The 17845-nt window shown below is 44.9% G+C and overlaps 1 protein-coding gene across 7 annotated transcripts in view; it reads left to right on the top strand.

Annotated features, from left to right (window-relative positions):
* Window positions 1-17571, top strand: part of GPRASP1 (G protein-coupled receptor associated sorting protein 1) — a 57237-nt gene extending 39666 nt beyond the window's left edge. Inside the window, exons 1-5 of one of the 7 annotated variants that reach the window (XM_007992350.3) lie at window positions 10260-10712; window positions 11285-11375; window positions 11941-12008; window positions 12332-12409; window positions 12681-17571. In XM_007992350.3, the coding sequence (XP_007990541.3) occupies window positions 13015-17202 (4188 nt within the window). In that variant the 5' untranslated portion in view covers window positions 10260-10712; window positions 11285-11375; window positions 11941-12008; window positions 12332-12409; window positions 12681-13014 and the 3' untranslated portion in view covers window positions 17203-17571. The other 6 variants (XM_007992352.3, XM_007992354.3, XM_007992347.3 and 3 more) reach the window with 6 other exon arrangements.
* Window positions 17572-17845: the final 274 nt, after the last annotated feature.

The raw sequence follows: 17845 nt of genomic DNA, 5'->3' as shown, positions 1-17845 counted from the left end.
ATGCACATTGTAAATGTTTTTTTAAATCAATTTCCATTTTCTTATTTTTATTATTATTATACTTTAAGTTCTGGGATACATGTGCAGAGCATGCAGGTTTGTTACATAGGTATACACGTGCCATGGTGGTTTGCTGCACCCATCAACCTGTCATCTACATTAGGCATTTCTCCTAATGCTATCCCTCCCCTAGCCCCGCAACCCCTGACAGGCCCCAGTGTGTGACGTTCCCCTCCCTGTGTCCATGTGTTCCCATTGTTCAACTCCCACTTGAGTGAGAACATGCAGTGTTTGGTTTTCTGTTCCTGTGTTAGTTTGCTGAGAATGATGGTTTCCAACTTCATCCATGTCCCTGCAAAGGACATGAACTCATCCTTTGTTATGGCTGCATAGTATTCCATGGTGTATGTGTGCCAAATTTTATTTATCCAGTCAATCATTGATGGGCATTTGGGTTGGTTACAAGTCTTTGCTATTGTGAATGGTGCCACAATAAACATACGTGTGCATGTGTCTTTATAGTAGAATTTTTTTTTAATCCCTTGGGTATATACTCAGTAATGGGATTGCTGGGTCAAATGGTATTTCTAGTTCTAGATCCTTGAGGAATCGCCACACTATCTTCCACAATGGTTGAACTAATTTACACTCCCACCAGCAGTGTAAAAGCGTTCCTATTTCTCCACATCCTTTCCAGCATCTGTTGTTTCCTGACTTTTTAATGATTGCCATTGTAACTGGCGTGAGATGGTATCTCATTGTGGTTTTGATTTGCATATCTCTAATGACCAGTGATGATGAGCTTTTTTTTCATATGCTTTCTTATGTTTGTTGGCCACATAAATGTCTTCTTTTGAGAAGTGTCTGTTCATATCCTTTGCCCACTTTTTGATGGGGTTGTTCTTTTTCTTGTAAGTTTGTTTAAGTTCTTTGTAGGTTCTGGATATTAGCCCTTTTTCAGATGGATAGATTGCAAAAATTTTCTCCCATTCTGTAGGCTGCCTGTTCACTCTGATGGTAGTTTCTTTTGCTGTGCAGAAGCTCTTTAGTTTAATTAGATCCCATTTGTCAATTTTGGCTTTTGTTGCTGTTGATTTTGGTGTTTTAGCCATGGGTGAAATTTTTTGATGAAGTCCATTTAATCTGTTTTTTTTCTTTCTTTTCTTAATCTTGCTTTTGGTATTATATCCAAGAAACCATTGCCAAATCTAAGGTCATGAAGGTTTACCCCTATGTATTTGAATTAGTCCGCTCTCACACTGCTATGAAGAAACACCCAAGACTGGTTAATTTATAAAGGAAAGAGGTTTAATTGACTTACAGTTTCCCACTGCTGAGGAGGCCTCAGGAAACTTACAATCATGGCAGAAAGCAAAGGAGAAGCAGGCATCTTCTTCACAGGGTGGCAGTACGGAGTTAGTGCAAGCAGGGTAAATGCCAGACACTTATAAAACCACCAGATCTTGTGAGGCTCACTCATTATCACGAGAACAGCATGGGGGAAGCTGCCCTCGTGATCTTATTACCACCACCTGGTCCTGCCCTTGACACATGAGGATTATGGGGATTACACAGGTTACAATTCACGATGAGATTTTGGGTGGGGACACAGCCAAACCATATCACTATTCTAAGAGTGTGATAATTTTAGCTCTTATATTTTGTCTTTAATCTATTTGGAATTAAATATTACATACAGTATGAAAAGGAGTCTAGCTTCATATTTTTTATTTCAGCCAAATATTCATCATATTACATAATCATGTAAGTTATATGCAATAAAATCTTCTCCCTTCCATGGTATGATACCTGAATAGACTAACCAAGTCCCCAAAATAGATAGGAAGAAAAATATTGTATCCACTGGAACTGCAAGATGAACAGTATGTAGCCTTCTTACAAAGGTTTTTTTTTTACTTAGTAATATGAATTTAAGTTTCATCCAGATCTTTTCATGGCTTGATAGCTCATTTATTTTTAGTGGTGGATGATATTCAATTGTCTGGATATACCGCAGTTTATCTATTAATCTAGTAGAGGACATCTTGGTTACTTCCAATTATTGGCAATTATAAATAAAGCCGCTAGAAACATCCATGTGCAAGTTTTTGTGTGGACATACATTTTCAGCTCACTTGCGTGAATACCAAGGAGTTCCATTTCTGTATTATTTGCTAAGAATATATTTAGTTTTCTAAGAAACCATGACCATCTTCTGAAGTGGCTATATCATGTTGCATTCCTACTAGCACTAAATAAGTTTCTGTTGCTCTACCTCCTTTCCAGCACTTAGTGGTGTCGGTGTCCTATGTGTTGACTATTGTATTAAGTGTATAATGGTATGTCACTGTTGTTTTAATTTGCATTTTCCCGATGACGTATAATGTGGAGCATCTTTTCATATGTTTATTTGCCATCTGTATATCTTCTTAGGTGAGGTGTCTGTTAAGGTCATTAGCCCATTTTTTAATCTTGTTGTTAGTTTTCTTATTGTTTGGTTTTAAGAGTTCTTCATATATTATAGATAACAGTTGTTTATCACATATGTCTTTTGCAAATATTTTGTCCTGGTTTGTGGCTTATCTTCTCATTACCTTAACAGTGTCTTTCTCAGAGTAGAAGTTTTTACTTTTAATGAAGTCCCGCTAACCAATACCTTATTTCATGAATCATACCTTTGGTATTATATTTAGAGAATTATCACCATATACAAGGTAATCTAGACTTTTAGAAAATGTAACCATCTAGGCGCTGTATTTTGCATTTTGCTTTTAGTTCTGTTATCCATTTTGAGTTAATTTTTGTGAAATGTGTAGTCTGTGTCTAGATTTTTTTTTTGCATGTGGGTGTTCAGTTGTTTCAGCATAATTTATTGAAAAGACTCTCTTTTCTCTATTGCATTGCCTTTGCTCCTTTGTTAAAGATCAGTTGGCCATATTTACATGGGTCTATTTCTGGGCTCTCTGTTCTGTTGCATTTATTTGCCTGTCCTTTTGTTGATAACACACTGTTTTGATTACTATAGCTTTATAGTAATTTTTAAAGTTGAGTAGTGTTGGTCCAACTTTGTTCTTCTCCAATAGTGTGTCAGCTATTATGGGCCTTTTGCCTCTCCATATAAACTTTAGAATCAGTTTGTCAGTAGCTACAAAATAACTTCCTGCAATTTTGGTTGGGATTGCACTGAATTTCTAGATCAAATTTGGAAGAATTAATATCTTGACAATATTGAATCCTCCTATCCATGTACATGGAATATCTCTGCATTTATTTAGTTATTTTATTTCCTTCATCAGTGTTTCATAGTTTCACTCCTATAGATATTGTGCATATTCTGCTAGATTTATACCTAAGTGTTTCATTTTTAGGTGCTAATGTAAATGTTATCATTTTTAAATTACAAATTCTACTTTTTCATTGCTTGTATTTAGGAAAGTCATTTTAAAAATATATTAATCTTGTATCCTGCAACCTTGCCATAATTACTTATCAGTTCCAGAAGTTTTTTTGTTGTTGTCACTTCTTTCATATTTTGTACATACACAATCATTTCATCTGCACATGAAAACAGTTTTCTTTCTTCCAGTCAGTATAACTTTAATTTCTTTTTCTTGTCTTTACTGCATTAGCTAGGATTTCCATTATGACATAGAAAAGCAGTGGTGAAAGGGAAAATATCTGCCTCATTCCTGATCTTACTGATAAACCAAGTTTCTCACCATTAAGTATGATATTAGCTGTAGGTTTTTGGTAAATGTCCTGTATCAAGTTGAGGAAGTTCTCCTCTATTTTTAGTTTGCTGAGACAACTTTATTCTTTTATCTGTGGATATCCAGTTCTCTCACTACCATCACCACATGTAGAAAAAGCACAAGATTTTTAATAAATGGTGATTGAGTCCTGTATTAGTTTGTTTTCACGCTGCTGATAAAGATGTACCCAAAACTGGGAACAAAAAGAGGTTTAATTGACTTACAGTTCCACATGGCTTGGGAGGCCTCAGAATTATGGCAGGAGGTAAAAGGCACTTCTTACATGGCGGCAGCAAGAGAAAAATTAGGAAGAAACAAAATCATCAGAAACCCCTGATAAGCCCGTAAGATTTCATGAGTCTTATTCACTATCACAAGAATAGCACAGGAGAGACCACCCCCCTGATTCAATTACCTCCTCCTGGGTCCTAACCACAACACATGGGAATTCTGGGAGATACAATTTGAGTTGAGATTTTGGTGGGGACAAGGCCAAACCATATCATTCTGCCCCTGGCCCCTCCAAATCTCATGTCCTCACATTTTAAAACCAATTATGGCTTCCCAACAATCCCCCAAAGTCTTAACTCATTTCAGCATCAACCCAAAAGTCCACAGTCCAAAGTCTCGTGAGACAAGGTGAGTCCTTTCTGCCTATGAGCTTGTAAAATCAAAACCAGTCTAGTTTCTTCCTGGATACAATGGGGGTGCAGGTAGTGGGGTAAGTACAACCATTCCAAATGGGAGAAATTGGCCAAAAAGAAGGGGTTACAGGGCCCATGCAAGTCCGAAATCCAGTGGGGCAGTCAAATTTTAAAGCTTCAAAATGATCTCCTTCAACTCTAGATCTCACATCCAGGTCATGCTGATGCAAGAAGTGGGTTCCCACAGTCTTGGGCAGCTCTGCCCTGTGGCTTTGCAGGGTACAGCCTCCCTCCTAGCTGCTTTCATGGGTTGGCATTGTCTGTGGCTTTTCCATGTACACGGTGCAAGCTGTCAGTGGATCTACCATTCTGGGGTCTGGAGGATGGTGGCGTCTTCTCACAGCTCCACTAGGTGGTGCCTAAGTAGGGACTCTGTGTGAGTGTTCTGACCCCACATTTCCCTTCTGCACTGCCCTAGCAGAGGTTCTCCATAAGGGCCCCGCCCCTGTAGCAAACTTTTACCTGGGCATCCAGGCATTTCTTACATTCTGAAATCTAGGCAGAGATTCCCAAACCTCAGTTCTTGACTTCTGTACACCTGTATGCTCAACACCACGTGGAAACTGCCAAGGCTTGGGGCTTCCACCCTCTGAAGCCACAGCCCAAGCTGTATGTTGGCCCCTTTTGACCACAGCTGGAGCAGCTGGGACACAGGGCACCAAGTGCCCAGGCTGTATACAGCATGGGAACCCTGTGCCCAGCCCACAAGAACAGTTTTTTCCTCCTGGGCCTCCGGGCCTGTGATTGGAGGGACTGCCGGGAAGTTCTCTGACATGGCCTGGAGACATTTTCCCCTTGGTCTTGGGGATTAACATTAGGCTCCTTGCTACTTATGCAGATTTCTGCAGCCGGCTTGAATTTCTCCCCAGAAAATGGGTTTTTATTTCTTATTACATAGTCAGGCTGCAAACTTTCCAAACTTTTATGTTCTGCTTCTCTTATAAAACTGAATGCCTTTAACAGCACCCAAGTTACCTCTTGAATGCTTTGCTGCTTAGAAATTTAATCCACCAGATACCTTAAATTATCTCTCTGAAGTTCAAAGTTCCACAGATCTCTATGGCAGGGGCAAAATGCTGCCAGTCTCTTTGCCAAAACATAACAAGAGTCACCTTTGCTCCAGTTCCCAACAAGTCCCTCATCTCCATCTGAGACCATCTCTGCCTGAATTTTATTGTCCATATCGCTATCAACATTTTGGGCAAAGCCATTCAACAAGTCTCTAGGAAGTTCCAAACTTTCCCACATTTTCCTGTCTTCTTCTGAGCCCTGTTCCAACCTCTGCCTGTTACCCAGTTTCAAAGTCAGTTTCACATTTTGGGGTGTCTTTTGAGCAACACCCCACTCTACTGGTACCAATTTACTGTATTAGTTTGTTTTCGCGCTGCTGATAAATGCATATCTGAGACTGGGAAGAAAAAGAGGTTTAATTGGACTTACAGTTCCACATGACTGGGGAGGCCTCAGAATCATGGCAGGAGGTAAAAGGCACTTCTAACATGGCAGTGACAATATAAAAATAAGGAAGAAGCACAAATAGAAACCCCTGATAAACCCATCAGATTTTGTGAGACTTATTCACTATCATGAGAAGAGCATGGGAGAGACCAGCCCCCATGATTCAATTACCTCCCCCTAGGTCCCTCCCACAACACGTGGGAATTCTGGGAGGTACAATTTGAGTGGAGATTTGGGTGGGGACACAGTCAAACCATATCAAGTCCCATCAATGGAATGTGAGTGGAAATGATGTGAGCATTTCTTCACCATGGATTTTAAGAAGGAAATGAACTACTTCTATTCTCCTTTTTCTCATTTGCTGGCTAGATGCAGGCTGTGATGAGGCCTTATCATGATGAGGCAGGAAGTGATGGTTAGTTAATGAGAAACAACAACAAAAGGTAGTGTAGATTTCTCATTACTTTTTCTATTATAGAAAGCAACTTGACATTCCATTAATTTCTAATATTTATTGACATTGTGGAAATTCAGGTTTTCTTCTCCCTGTAAAGCTAATTAGCTCTCCTTGCCAGCTCCTATAGTTCTAAAAATCCTCAAGGGGTATTTCCCATGTCCTGAATTTTTGGGGTTTTCCTGTGATTCTTCCAGTTGTTGCTGCCCTTCTAAGCTGTATTGCCAGACACTTAAGGTCCTCTAACTGTTCTAATTTTCCTAACCCCGCCTATACACAGGTTTTTCATGATGTCAGAGCTGAGTAGTAGTCAAAAGTTTAAATCCATGTTGGGAGGATATTTTCCTCTCTTTAGGTTATGCTTCATTAATGGGATCTGCACACTGGAGTGTTACAGAGTTTACTAAAAGACAATTATTTCCTGGATATGTATAAACCTGCCTTTGCTATGATAGATATACAGTTGAGGGTTTCTGTTGGAACAGGCACAAATAGGAGTTCTATAATAATTTCAGCGTTGCTATTAGACTAGCTATACTTCCCTACTGGCAAGGCATTGTTCATGGGCCAGGGTCCTTGTGCCTGACTTGGTTTTTCTTCAAGATTAATTCTCTTGAAGTAGACCCCATCCCAAATATGACCTGAAAATATTCTTCGGTCAGGCCTCCCCACCAGTTCTGCAAATGTACCCTGTCTCAGATAGTAGAGGCAGGCTGAGATCTTTCCCATAGCATTTTCAGGCTACACTGAAAATAGACATCTGTTGGGCCAATTTCACCATATAGTTCACCAGACCCACCTCAGCCTAGTTATTCCTGACTACAGGGGACTTTAATTTCTGTGTACAACCTTTGAAACTTTGGGATAGAAGGAGATACATTATAAGAAAACACAGGGTTTGGCTCAGCCTTGGCCAAAAGAGAAGTCTCAGAAGGAAGCTTTGCTTGAGGCCCATAAAGGATGGTATAGAGGCAAATAAAACTAAATAGGCAAAAACAAGTCCGTGACCATGGTAATTGAGACAGACAAGAGGAGAACAGGCAAGTGATAGGCTGGTGTGCAAGTTCATGAGCATGCGTGAGGGTGGTGGGTGGGATTTGGAAGAAAACAGTGAGTATGATGAGTGAGCACAGCTGCATCTGTATCATGGACTTAATGCTTATAGATTATTTGGCTCTGACATTTAGATTTCAGAGGTAAGTCATTACACAGGTGCTAGTGTAGGCACTGAGGAGTAGAAAGATGACTGTTGGAATTTATTGAACTGGAATCAATTATAGAAGGAAATAAATAGTGCTTAGCAGTCAGAATATCTTATTTCAATCTTCTATTTGCTCAAAGGTTTTAAAAATAATCTATTTGATACATACCCATACAAAGCTAACACATGAAAAGCTTAAAGTAGGGCCTTTATCACTTCAATACATACTAACCAATACAAGACGATGTTTTCTAAGAGTACTGACAACAAATTGTCCAACACACATTTTAAAGTTTCACACAGTAAAATTTGTCAGCTTTTGGTAGAACCATTCATCTGTCAGTAAATATCTTGGAATAAAGATCCTAGCACCTCCAGAATTACCACAGAAGCTTGCACAAGTGTGATTTTGTACATACTTATAAAACAGTGAAGGGGATTGGTGGCTGTATTGGTGAGATAAGCTCTAAAGTATTTCTCAGAGACTGAAGCACAGGTAAAGAAAGGCAATGGGAATAGAATTCATCAGGATGGTGAGTGTATTCTGTTCCTACTTCTGCTGTTGTTACCAACCAACACAGTGGGTAGGTTCAGTCATTTGACATCAACCCCATGACCACAGCAAGGATTTAGTAAGGGGATTTATTACTTGTAACAAAGTAATGAGAACACTAGGGATACTTCCCAAAACAGTGTCTCCCTGAGACGGGGGCTGGGTCAGGTTTTCTTTCTTTTTCTTTTTCTTTTTCTTTTTTTTTTTTTTATGAGAGGAAGCCTCCCTCTGTCAGCCTGACAGGCTGGAGTGCAGTGGCGTGATCTCGATCTCGGCTCACTGCAAGCTCCGCCTCCCAGGTTCACGCTATTCTTCTGCCTCAGCCTCCCGAGTAGCTGGGACTATAGGCGTCCACCACTGCGCCCGGCTAATTTTTTTGTATTTTTTAGTAGAGACGCGGTTTCACCGTGATCTCAATCTCCTGATCTCGTGATCCGTCCACCTCGGCCTCCCAAAGTGCTGAGATTACAGGCGTGAGCCACTGTGCCCGGCCTTAAAGGTTTTCATAAACATAGGGTATTAAGGGTATATCCTGGTGGCTTTTGATCTTACAATGAGGTGATGCTGAGAGGCATGATCTGACTGGTTCCTGCCATGCAGTGTCCATTTCTTAATTCAGCCCTGCTCCTAATTCCAAACACTAACATTCTCCCTCTGATTGCATGCTTGGTTCATCTGGGGATGCTCACATAACATGATCTGAGGGTCCCTGGCAACTGAAAGACAATGCACAACTTTGTTATATAAAAGTTAAACTAGATAGGTCTTGGACTGCTACCCTGTAACCAGTTACCATACATGGAATGGCTTAAAATAATACCAATTTATTATTATCTTACAGTCCTGGAGGTTGGAAATCTGCAAAGGGCTTCAGCACACTAAAATCAAGATGTTGCCAGAGGAGCTATCGCTCTGGGATTTCTAGGGAAGAATCTGTTTCTTTGTCTTTTCCAGGTTCTGGAGACAGCCTGTATTTCTTGGATCTTGGCTTCCTTCCATCTTCAAAGCCAACAATGACTAGTGTAGACTTTCTCATGCTGCTTCAATCTAACATGGAGTCCCTGCCTTCCACATCTAAAGTACCCTTTCAATTACATTGGCCAATCCAGTATAATCTTAAATTAAACTCAGCTGAATAGCAATCTTAATGATCCTTGGTCAGGTAATAGAAAATGGTACATGTTCTGGAGAACAGGACGTGGACATCTTTAGGGGACCGTTACCTGCCAAACACAATGAGGGTAGCGTCTAAATGAGTTTTCAAATGGACAGCAGTAACAACATCGACTTGGTGTTTAACCACATTGCTCTGTCTGTCCCATGCAGGAAGCAGGGAAAGGAGGGGCTCAAGAGTAGAGGACGGATGTGGGGGTGAAAGAAGAGGATTCAAAAGGAGCCAGGTTGCTTTGTCTCAGGGAGGGGGGGTGCACAGTGAGATTCTCTCCTGAGAATGACTGCTTAAACAATAGGTAGTTGTGGAAGGTGGCTGAGATCCAAGCTGGTTCGAATACCAGCCACGTTTCCACAGTGCCAAGTATCATGGCAAGAGAAGACTTGACAGGGAACCGAAGAGGAGCCAGGGCCATCCCTACCTGGTGCCATCAAAGAGAAAGGGCTATTATGACCTCCTGCGGGTCCTGACAGGGAAAGGCCCTCTTTTGGGGGCAACTGTGGAGACGGTGCAATGCCAACGTGAGCCACTATTTGAAATGAGAAAAAGCGGTGTGGCAGAAAGAAATGAGTCTGGTGCAGACCAGTGGTTGGTTTCCTAGGGTCAGAGGTCTAGGTCTACCTTCTTTTAGAAGAGAGGCAGTGGTGAGGCCTTGATGGGAGCCCCCTGCCCCGGAGTTCACTTAAGAGCAGGTGTACCTTCCTCCCCTGCGTGACTCCATGAAGCTGAGAAAGAAACGCACAGGACGACCACCCTAGAGCCCCGGGTCTGTCTGGCCTGAAATCGCCTCTCCCCTCCCACACTGCAGTACTGACACCCCCTCTCCCATTAGCGTCCAGGAAGGAGGGTGAGCAGACTATGGAGAGGGAGAGGGCAAACACCCAGCAGTCCTTGTAGGAGGGCGGTTGGGGCGGGGGTGCAGACACACCAAGGAGCGGTTTGATATCCATCCGCTGCTCCCTCCAGCGCAGCTCTTCCCGACCTCGCGATCCTGTCCCCTGCCCGGGCCCGCAGCCGCCCGCCTGTGCCATATATTATAGCAGCGCCAGAAATGTGGTGGTGGTCGCCACGTTAGGGTCCGCGGGGGCCTCCTGAGGCACCCTGGTGCCAATCCGCAGGGCCAGGCTGGGGCTCGTCGTGGCCCCGCCCACCTCTGGGTTGGAACTAAGGTGGTTGTGAGGGGGCGTCGAGCACTTTCGCGCCGTATCCTTCCGCCCCCCTCCCGACACCCTTGCGGCGAGCGGTTCTTGCCGCATCCTGCGCAGCCCCTGCCCAGTTTGGTGCAGAGGCGTGGGGGGCGGGACTCGTTTTTGCCATTCGGATCGCTGGGAAAGCGGTGGGAATCCAGCTGAGGAGCCGCCAGAGGAGAGCTGAAGAGAGGAGGGGGAGGCCGACGACCTGGGCTCTGGGCCTCTGAAGGCAAGTTGGGGTGCGTGAGGTGGGGGGCCGTGGTGTGGGGGTAGTCCGCCAGGGAGGATCGGCTGGCAACCTGCCCCCACCCCCCCCGGACCCTGACAGCCTGGCAAGGAGGAGACGATCCGGTCGGAGCCGGGCGCCGGAGAGAGGTGCGCAGTGCCCGAGATCCCTGCTATGGGGAGGCCCTGACTGGTGCGGGCCAGGCCGGGCCAAGGGCTGAGGGGCTGGCTCCAGAGGAGCTGTCAGATCGTCTGGAGGAGAACCGCGCTGACCGCTTCCTGGCCAGCTTTGCGGGCGCCTGCGCGCCGCCCTCGACGGTTTCTATACCTGGAGAGGGCCGTGGGGGAGGCTCCTTCGGGAGAAATGGCCAAACGGCCCGGGGAGGCAATTGTGGGGGCGCCTGGGGAGGCCCTCGTGGCCGGCGTCCCAGCTCTGTGCCCAGCCTATGGGAGGTGGGCCGCGTTCGCTGCTCCGGGCCCTGATTCGGGAAAGGGGCCTGTGGGGCCGCGTATCCTGGGTGCTGTCCCTTCCCACAGGCTCCAGGTTGAGGCCAAAGTCTTCTGTCTGCGCGGTAGGTCTGGCGTATTCTGACAGGACACAGTGAGCATCTGTAGAGGAGAGGCTTGAGATAAAGGAGGAGCACGAGTATTGCCTGGATTTCTGGAGGTGTGTGGGGATGTGGGGTGGGCGCCAAACACTGGAGAACCGAATCGGGGTCGGGGACTGCGACCAGAGCAGGTCAGGCATCCAGGAGCACCTCCTAATCTTCCCCTCTCTGATGGTGTTCCAGGCGCTTCCCCCACCTTTCATTCCTGCCTGCCTCCCCCACAGTCCTAAACTGGGGACTTGAAGGGTGAGCTTTGGAGGTAGGGATGATGAGGGAGACATACTGACAAGTACCAACTCACAACCTGTTTTCTAGAATATGCGGCGCCCTTCCCCCATTTTATGCTGCGCAGAGCAAGGGGATGTGGCGCACCTAGTGGTGAATCCTCAGAATTGGAGAAGGAAGTAATGAGAAGAGTATGACGTCAGGAGAAGGAGTTATCTCTAGAACCTTGAAGCAGGGCCTAAACAAAATCAGAATATTCCACTAGCAAAACCCCGAATGTTGAAAGACAGATATCAATAATATGGGGATTCTTATCCTTGGCGTTGGTTTCTCTACCAAGGGCTCTACTGCCACCCCTCATTTCCTGACTGTCTTCCTTTTTCATCTGTTTGTCCATAGGCCTGCTTTAAGGCTGGCCAGTTCTGCAAGAAAGGCAAGGAGGAGGAGACTGGCTCACAGCTCTGGAGGTTGGTGAGAAGGGGGAGGGGTCAGTTCAGGGGACAGTTGGAGAAAGAGAGCGTGGCAGGTGGCTTTGAGCCCAGTGGGTGCAGACTCACTTCTACTCTGCTGGGTTTGCACAGTGTCAGCATCCTTTTTATTTCTTGCAGGAGACACGAGATAGGTGTAGGTTGGGTTGTGACTCAGTAAAGACCTGAGAGCAGGGACCAGGACTCAGGAAACAATAGATACATTGAACCCTTGAATGGGAAGAGAGATATTTGTCACAGGGGCCAGAGTGCCTGCCTATCTACCATTCTCCATTCTCTCCTGTATGTTTACTTGTCTGTAGGACCCCCTTCTGTCAGCTGTGGGGCTTGACACCACTTGAACAAGAAAAGGAGGGGGAAACTGCACCACATCAGTGAAGGTTGGTATGAGAGCGGGTATACTTTTGGGTGGGGTGGTGGAGACCAGCATGGGTCCAGGAGTGATTAGGGTCCAATCTGGGGGCTTCTCAGCCCCTCCCATTGCCAACACACTTTCCCACCATTGTTGGACCTGTTTTGTAGCAGGCAGCTGGTCCAGAGAGACTTTCTCAAAGCCCAGCTGTCCCACCTAGCATTCAACATCAGTCTCACTGCACATGGGGTGACACAACTGGAAGAGACTCAAAGCCCCATTTCATTCTCTCTCCCTAGATCCACCTCCAGTGGCTGCTCTGCTGGTGGTGGAGTTGCTGCTGACAACCACCCTCAACGGGTCTGCACCCATCCAGGAAATATCTGTCTTCCTCAAGCTTGGTTGTGCCTGTTCTACACACTATTTGTATTATTGAATTATTGACTGAGACTGTGTTTGGGAAGGAGGCTGAGTGACTACTGGACTGGATATTGACTGTAACTCTTGTTTCCAAGCTTATATCCTCAATCACCTAAATATCAGAGTGTGAAGAAACAAACCTGTGACAGATCTGTGGTTGAAGTTTAGACTGGGGGAGGAGTATATTACTGGACTTTCTTTGTAACTTGTACCATGACTGGGGCAGAGATTGAGTCTGGTGCCCAGGTCAAGCCTGAAAAGAAGCCTGGGGAAGAGGTTGTAGGTGGGGCTGAGATAGAGAATGATGTCCCTCTGGTTGTCAGACCCAAGGTTAGGACCCAGGCCCAGATAATGCCTGGGGCAAGGCCCAAGGATAAGTCCAAGGTTATACCTGGAGCAAGCACCAAAGTTGAGACAAGTGCAGTGGGTGGGGCACGTCCTAAGAGTAAGGCCAAGGCAATACCTGTTTCACGATTTAAGGAAGAAGCCCAGATGTGGGCTCAGCCCAGGTTTGGTCCTGAAAGATTGTCTAAGACAGAGAGAAACTCCCAGACCAATATCATAGCCTCTCCACTTGTCAGTACTGATTCTGTGTTGGTTGCTAAAACAAAGTACCTGTCTGAGGATAGAGAACTGGTTAATACAGACACTGAGAGCTTTCCTGGAAGGAAGGCCCATTACCAAGCAGGATTCCAACCTTCCTTTAGGTCAAAGGAGGAGACCAATATGGGGTCCTGGTGCTGTCCTAGGCCTACCTCCAAACAAGAAGTCTCTCCTAATTCTGATTTCAAATGGGTGGACAAATCTTCTGTGAGTTCCTTGTTCTGGAGTGGAGATGAGGTCACTGCAAAATTTCATCCTGGGAATAGGGTAAAAGACAGTGCCAGATCCAGGCACATGGCCAGTCAAGAGGCTAATACCATGTCTAGGTCCCAAACTAACCAGGAGCTCTATATTTCATCTAGTTCTGGTTCTGAGGATGAGTCTGTAAAGACACCCTGGTTCTGGGCCAGAGATAAAACCAACACCTGGTCTGGGCCCAGGGAAGATCCCAATAGCAGGTCCAGGTTTAGGGCTAAGAAAGAAGTCTATGTTGAATCCAGTTCTGGGTCTGAGCATGAAGGCCATTTGGAATCTTGGTTTGGGGCTGGAGAGGAGGCCAAATTCAGGTACAAAATGAGAGCCGGGAAGGAGACCAATAACAGGGCCAGGCATAGGGCCAAACGAGAAGCTTGCATTGATTTCATGCCTGGGTCTATAGATGTAATTAAAAGAGAGTCCTGTTTCTGGCCTGAAGAAAATGCTAGTACCTTTTCAAGGCCCATGATCAAGAAAGAGGCTAGGGCCAGAGCAATGGCAAAGGAAGAGGCTAAAACGAAGGCCCGAGCCAGGGCCAAGCAAGAAGCCAAGTCAGAGGAGGAAGCCCTCATTGGGACCTGGTTCTGGGCTACAGATGAGTCCAGCATGGCAGATGAAGCCAGCATCGAGTCCAGTCTACAAGTGGAGGATGAGTCCATAATTGGGAGTTGGTTCTGGACTGAAGAAGAGGCCAGTATGGGGACTGGGGCTAGCAGTAAATCCAGACCGAGGACTGATGGAGAGCCTATTGGTGATTCCTTATTTGGGATTGGGGAAAAGACCGGTATGAAAACTGGGGCTGAGACCACCTCTGAATGTATACTAGCAGCTGATGATGAACAGGTCATTATTGGTTCCTGGTTCTGGGCTGGTGAAGAGGTCAACCAAGAGGCTGAGGAAGAGACCATTTTTGGGTCTTGGTTCTGGGTCACTGATGCAGCCAGTGTGGAATCTGGTGTTGGGGTCAGCTGTGAGTCCAGGTCAAGGTCTGAGGAAGAAGAGGTCATTGGTCCTTGGTTTTGGTCTGGAGAACAAGTTGATATAGAGGCTGGGATTGGAGAAGAGGCCAGGCCAGGAGCTGAAGAAGAGACAATATTCGGGTCCTGGTTTTGGGCTGAAAACCACACCTATATGGATTGTAGGGCTGAAGCTAGCTGTGGCACCATGCAAGGGGCTGAGGAGGAGGAGCCCATTATTGGGTCCTGGTTTTGGACCAGAGTAGAAGCTTGTGTGGAGGGTGATGTCAACAGCAAGTCTAGCCTGGAAGACGAGGAAGAGGCCATGATACCATGTTTTGGGGCCAAAGAAAAGGTCAGTATGAAGCATGGGACTGATGTCAGATGCAGATTTATGGCAGGGACTGAGGAGACCAATAATAGATCTTGCTTCTGGGCAGAAAAAGAACCCTGTATGTATCCGACCTGTGGAGGAATTTGGAAGACTAGGCCAGAGGAGGAAGAGGACATTGTCAATTCATGGTTCTGGTCCAGAAAATACACAAAGCCAGAGGCCATTATAGGGTCCTGGTTATGGGCTACAGAAGAGAGTAATATAGATGGAACTGAAGAAGAGGCCAAGTTATTGACTGAAGAGGAGACCATGATCAATTCCTGGTTCTGGAAAGATGAAGCCATTTCAGAGGCTACTGACAGAGAAGAGTCCAGGCCAGAAGCTGAGGAGGGGGACATTATTGGTTCTTGGTTCTGGGCTGGAGAAGAGGACAGACTAGAGCCAGCTGCTGAGGTTAGAGAAGAGGACAGGCTAGTAGCTGAGAAAGAAGGTATTGTTGGTTCCTGGTTTGGGGCCAGAGAAGAGACCATTAGAAGAGAGGCTGGGTCTTGCAGCAAATCCAGTCCTAAAGCTGAAGAGGAAGAAGTCATTATTGGGTCCTGGTTCTGGGAAGAAGAGGCCAGTCTGGAGGCAGTGGCAGGAGTCGGCTTTGAGTCAAAGCCAGGGACTGAGAAGGAAGAAGTCACTGTTGGGTCCTGGTTCTGGCCTGAAGAAGAAACCAGTATAGAGGCTGGATCTCAGGCAGTAGAGGAGATGGAGTCAGAGACTGAAGAGGAAACCATTTTTGGGTCCTGGTTCTGGGCTGGAAAAGAAGTCAGTGAAGAAGCAGGACCATGCTGTGTATCCAAGTCAGAGGATGATGAAGAGATGATTATTGAGTCCTGGTTCTGGTCTGGAGACAAAGCAACTAAGGAAACTGGAACTGTGGCCACCTGTGAATCCAAGCCAGAAAATGAGGAAGGGGCCATTGTTGGGTCTTGGTTTGAGGCTGAAGATGAGGTAGATAACAGGACTGACAATGGAAGCAACTGTGAGTCCAGGACATTAGCTGATGAAGATGAGGCCATAGTGGGGTCCTGGTTCTGGGCAGGAGATGAGGCCCATTTTGGATCAAATCCTAGCCCCGTGTTCAGGGCCATTTGCAGGTCTACGTGTTCGGTTGAACAGGAGCCTGATCCTTCACGCAGGCCTCAGAGTTGGGAGGAGGTTACTGTTCAGTTCAAGCCTGGTCCATGGGGTAGGGTCGGCTTCCCATCTATAAGCCCCTTTAGATTTCCAAAAGAGGCAGCGTCTTTATTCTGTGAAATGTTTGGGGGCAAACCCAGGAACGTGGTACTTAGCCCAGAAGGGGAAGATCAGGAATCTTTGCTTCAGCCTGATCAGCCTGATCCTGAGTTCCCATTTCAGTATGATCCTTCCTACCGGTCAGTCCAGGAAATTCGAGAGCATCTTAGGGCCAAAGAGAGTGCAGAGTCTGAGAGTTGGTCCTGTAGCTGCATACAATGTGAGCTGAAAATTGGTTCTGAAGAGTTTGAAGAACTCCTTTTATTAATGGACAAAATTCGGGATCCTTTTATTCATGAAATATCTAAAATTGCAATGGGTATGAGAAGTGCTTCTCAATTTACCCGAGATTTCATTCGAGATTCAGGTGTTGTCTCACTTATTGAAACCTTGCTTAATTATCCATCCTCCCGAGTTAGAACAAGGTTTTTGGAAAATATGATTCGCATGGCCCCACCTTATCCGAATCTAAACATGATTCAGACATACATATGTAAAGTGTGTGAGGAAACCCTTGCTTATAGCTTGGATTCCCCAGAACAGCTGTCTGGAATAAGGATGATTAGACATCTTACTATTACTACTGACTATCACACACTGGTTGCCAATTATATGTCTGGGTTTCTCTCCTTATTAGCTACAGGCAATACCAAAACAAGGTTTCATATTTTGAAAATGCTACTGAATTTGTCTGAAAATCTTTTAATGACAAAAGAACTACTCAGTGCTGAAGCAGTGTCAGAATTTATGGGTCTTTTTAACAGGGAAGAGACAAATGACAATATTCAAATTGTTCTTGCAATATTTGAGAATATTGGTAACAATATCAAAAAAGAAACAGTGTTCACTGATGATGATTTCAATCTTGAGCCGCTTATTTCTGCATTCCACAAAGTTGAGAAATTTGCTAAGGAACTGCAAGGCAAAACAGACAATCAAAATGACCCTGAAGGGGACCAAGAAAATTAGTAATGTTTAATTACTGACCTCAGATTGTCCTTATGTTCCTGAGTTATGATCTTTGAGTAATGCTTTGGCTTTAACAGTTGGTTCTGTGTTGCAACATATATCTTTAGTGCTGACACTAACTTTGTCCAACTCTGTCTGTAAGCTGGAGCATTTTTCTGATGCCAACTGAATATTAGAGCTGAAAACACATTTTGTTGATATTTGTCTTGTCCAGATTGTGATGTTCAGTATTTGAGCTTATAATGAACTGAGCCATCATAAATAAGCCACCCTTCTGATTGTCGTTCTACTGTATGTGTGTGTGTGTGTGTGTATGTATATATATAATTGAGTGTTGTTTGTGTTTCAATAAAGTTATATGTTAAAGTTGGCAGAAATCACCCTTCTTCTCAAACATAAATACAGACCCAATGATAACACATGAATACACATAGAGATAATTAATATATGAATAATATGTTCCTTTCAAAAGTTTTTTCTCAGATTTCAACACAAAAATTACCAGGGACTGCTATGTAGGGCATACTTCAGAGAAAAAGTAGCTACTTCGGTTGGACTCTGAAGTTTGGGAAAGAGGTTGGTGGTGTAAAAAAAAAAAAAAAAAAGCATGGAGTCGGGAAAAATTTTCCTATGGGAGTGAGGT

This window comes from Chlorocebus sabaeus, chromosome X (genome assembly GCF_047675955.1).
Source record: "Chlorocebus sabaeus isolate Y175 chromosome X, mChlSab1.0.hap1, whole genome shotgun sequence".
Classification (NCBI taxonomy): Eukaryota; Metazoa; Chordata; class Mammalia; order Primates; family Cercopithecidae; genus Chlorocebus; species Chlorocebus sabaeus.
Note: the sequence above shows the minus strand (reverse complement) of the source record. Positions and strands in the feature narration are given on the sequence as shown.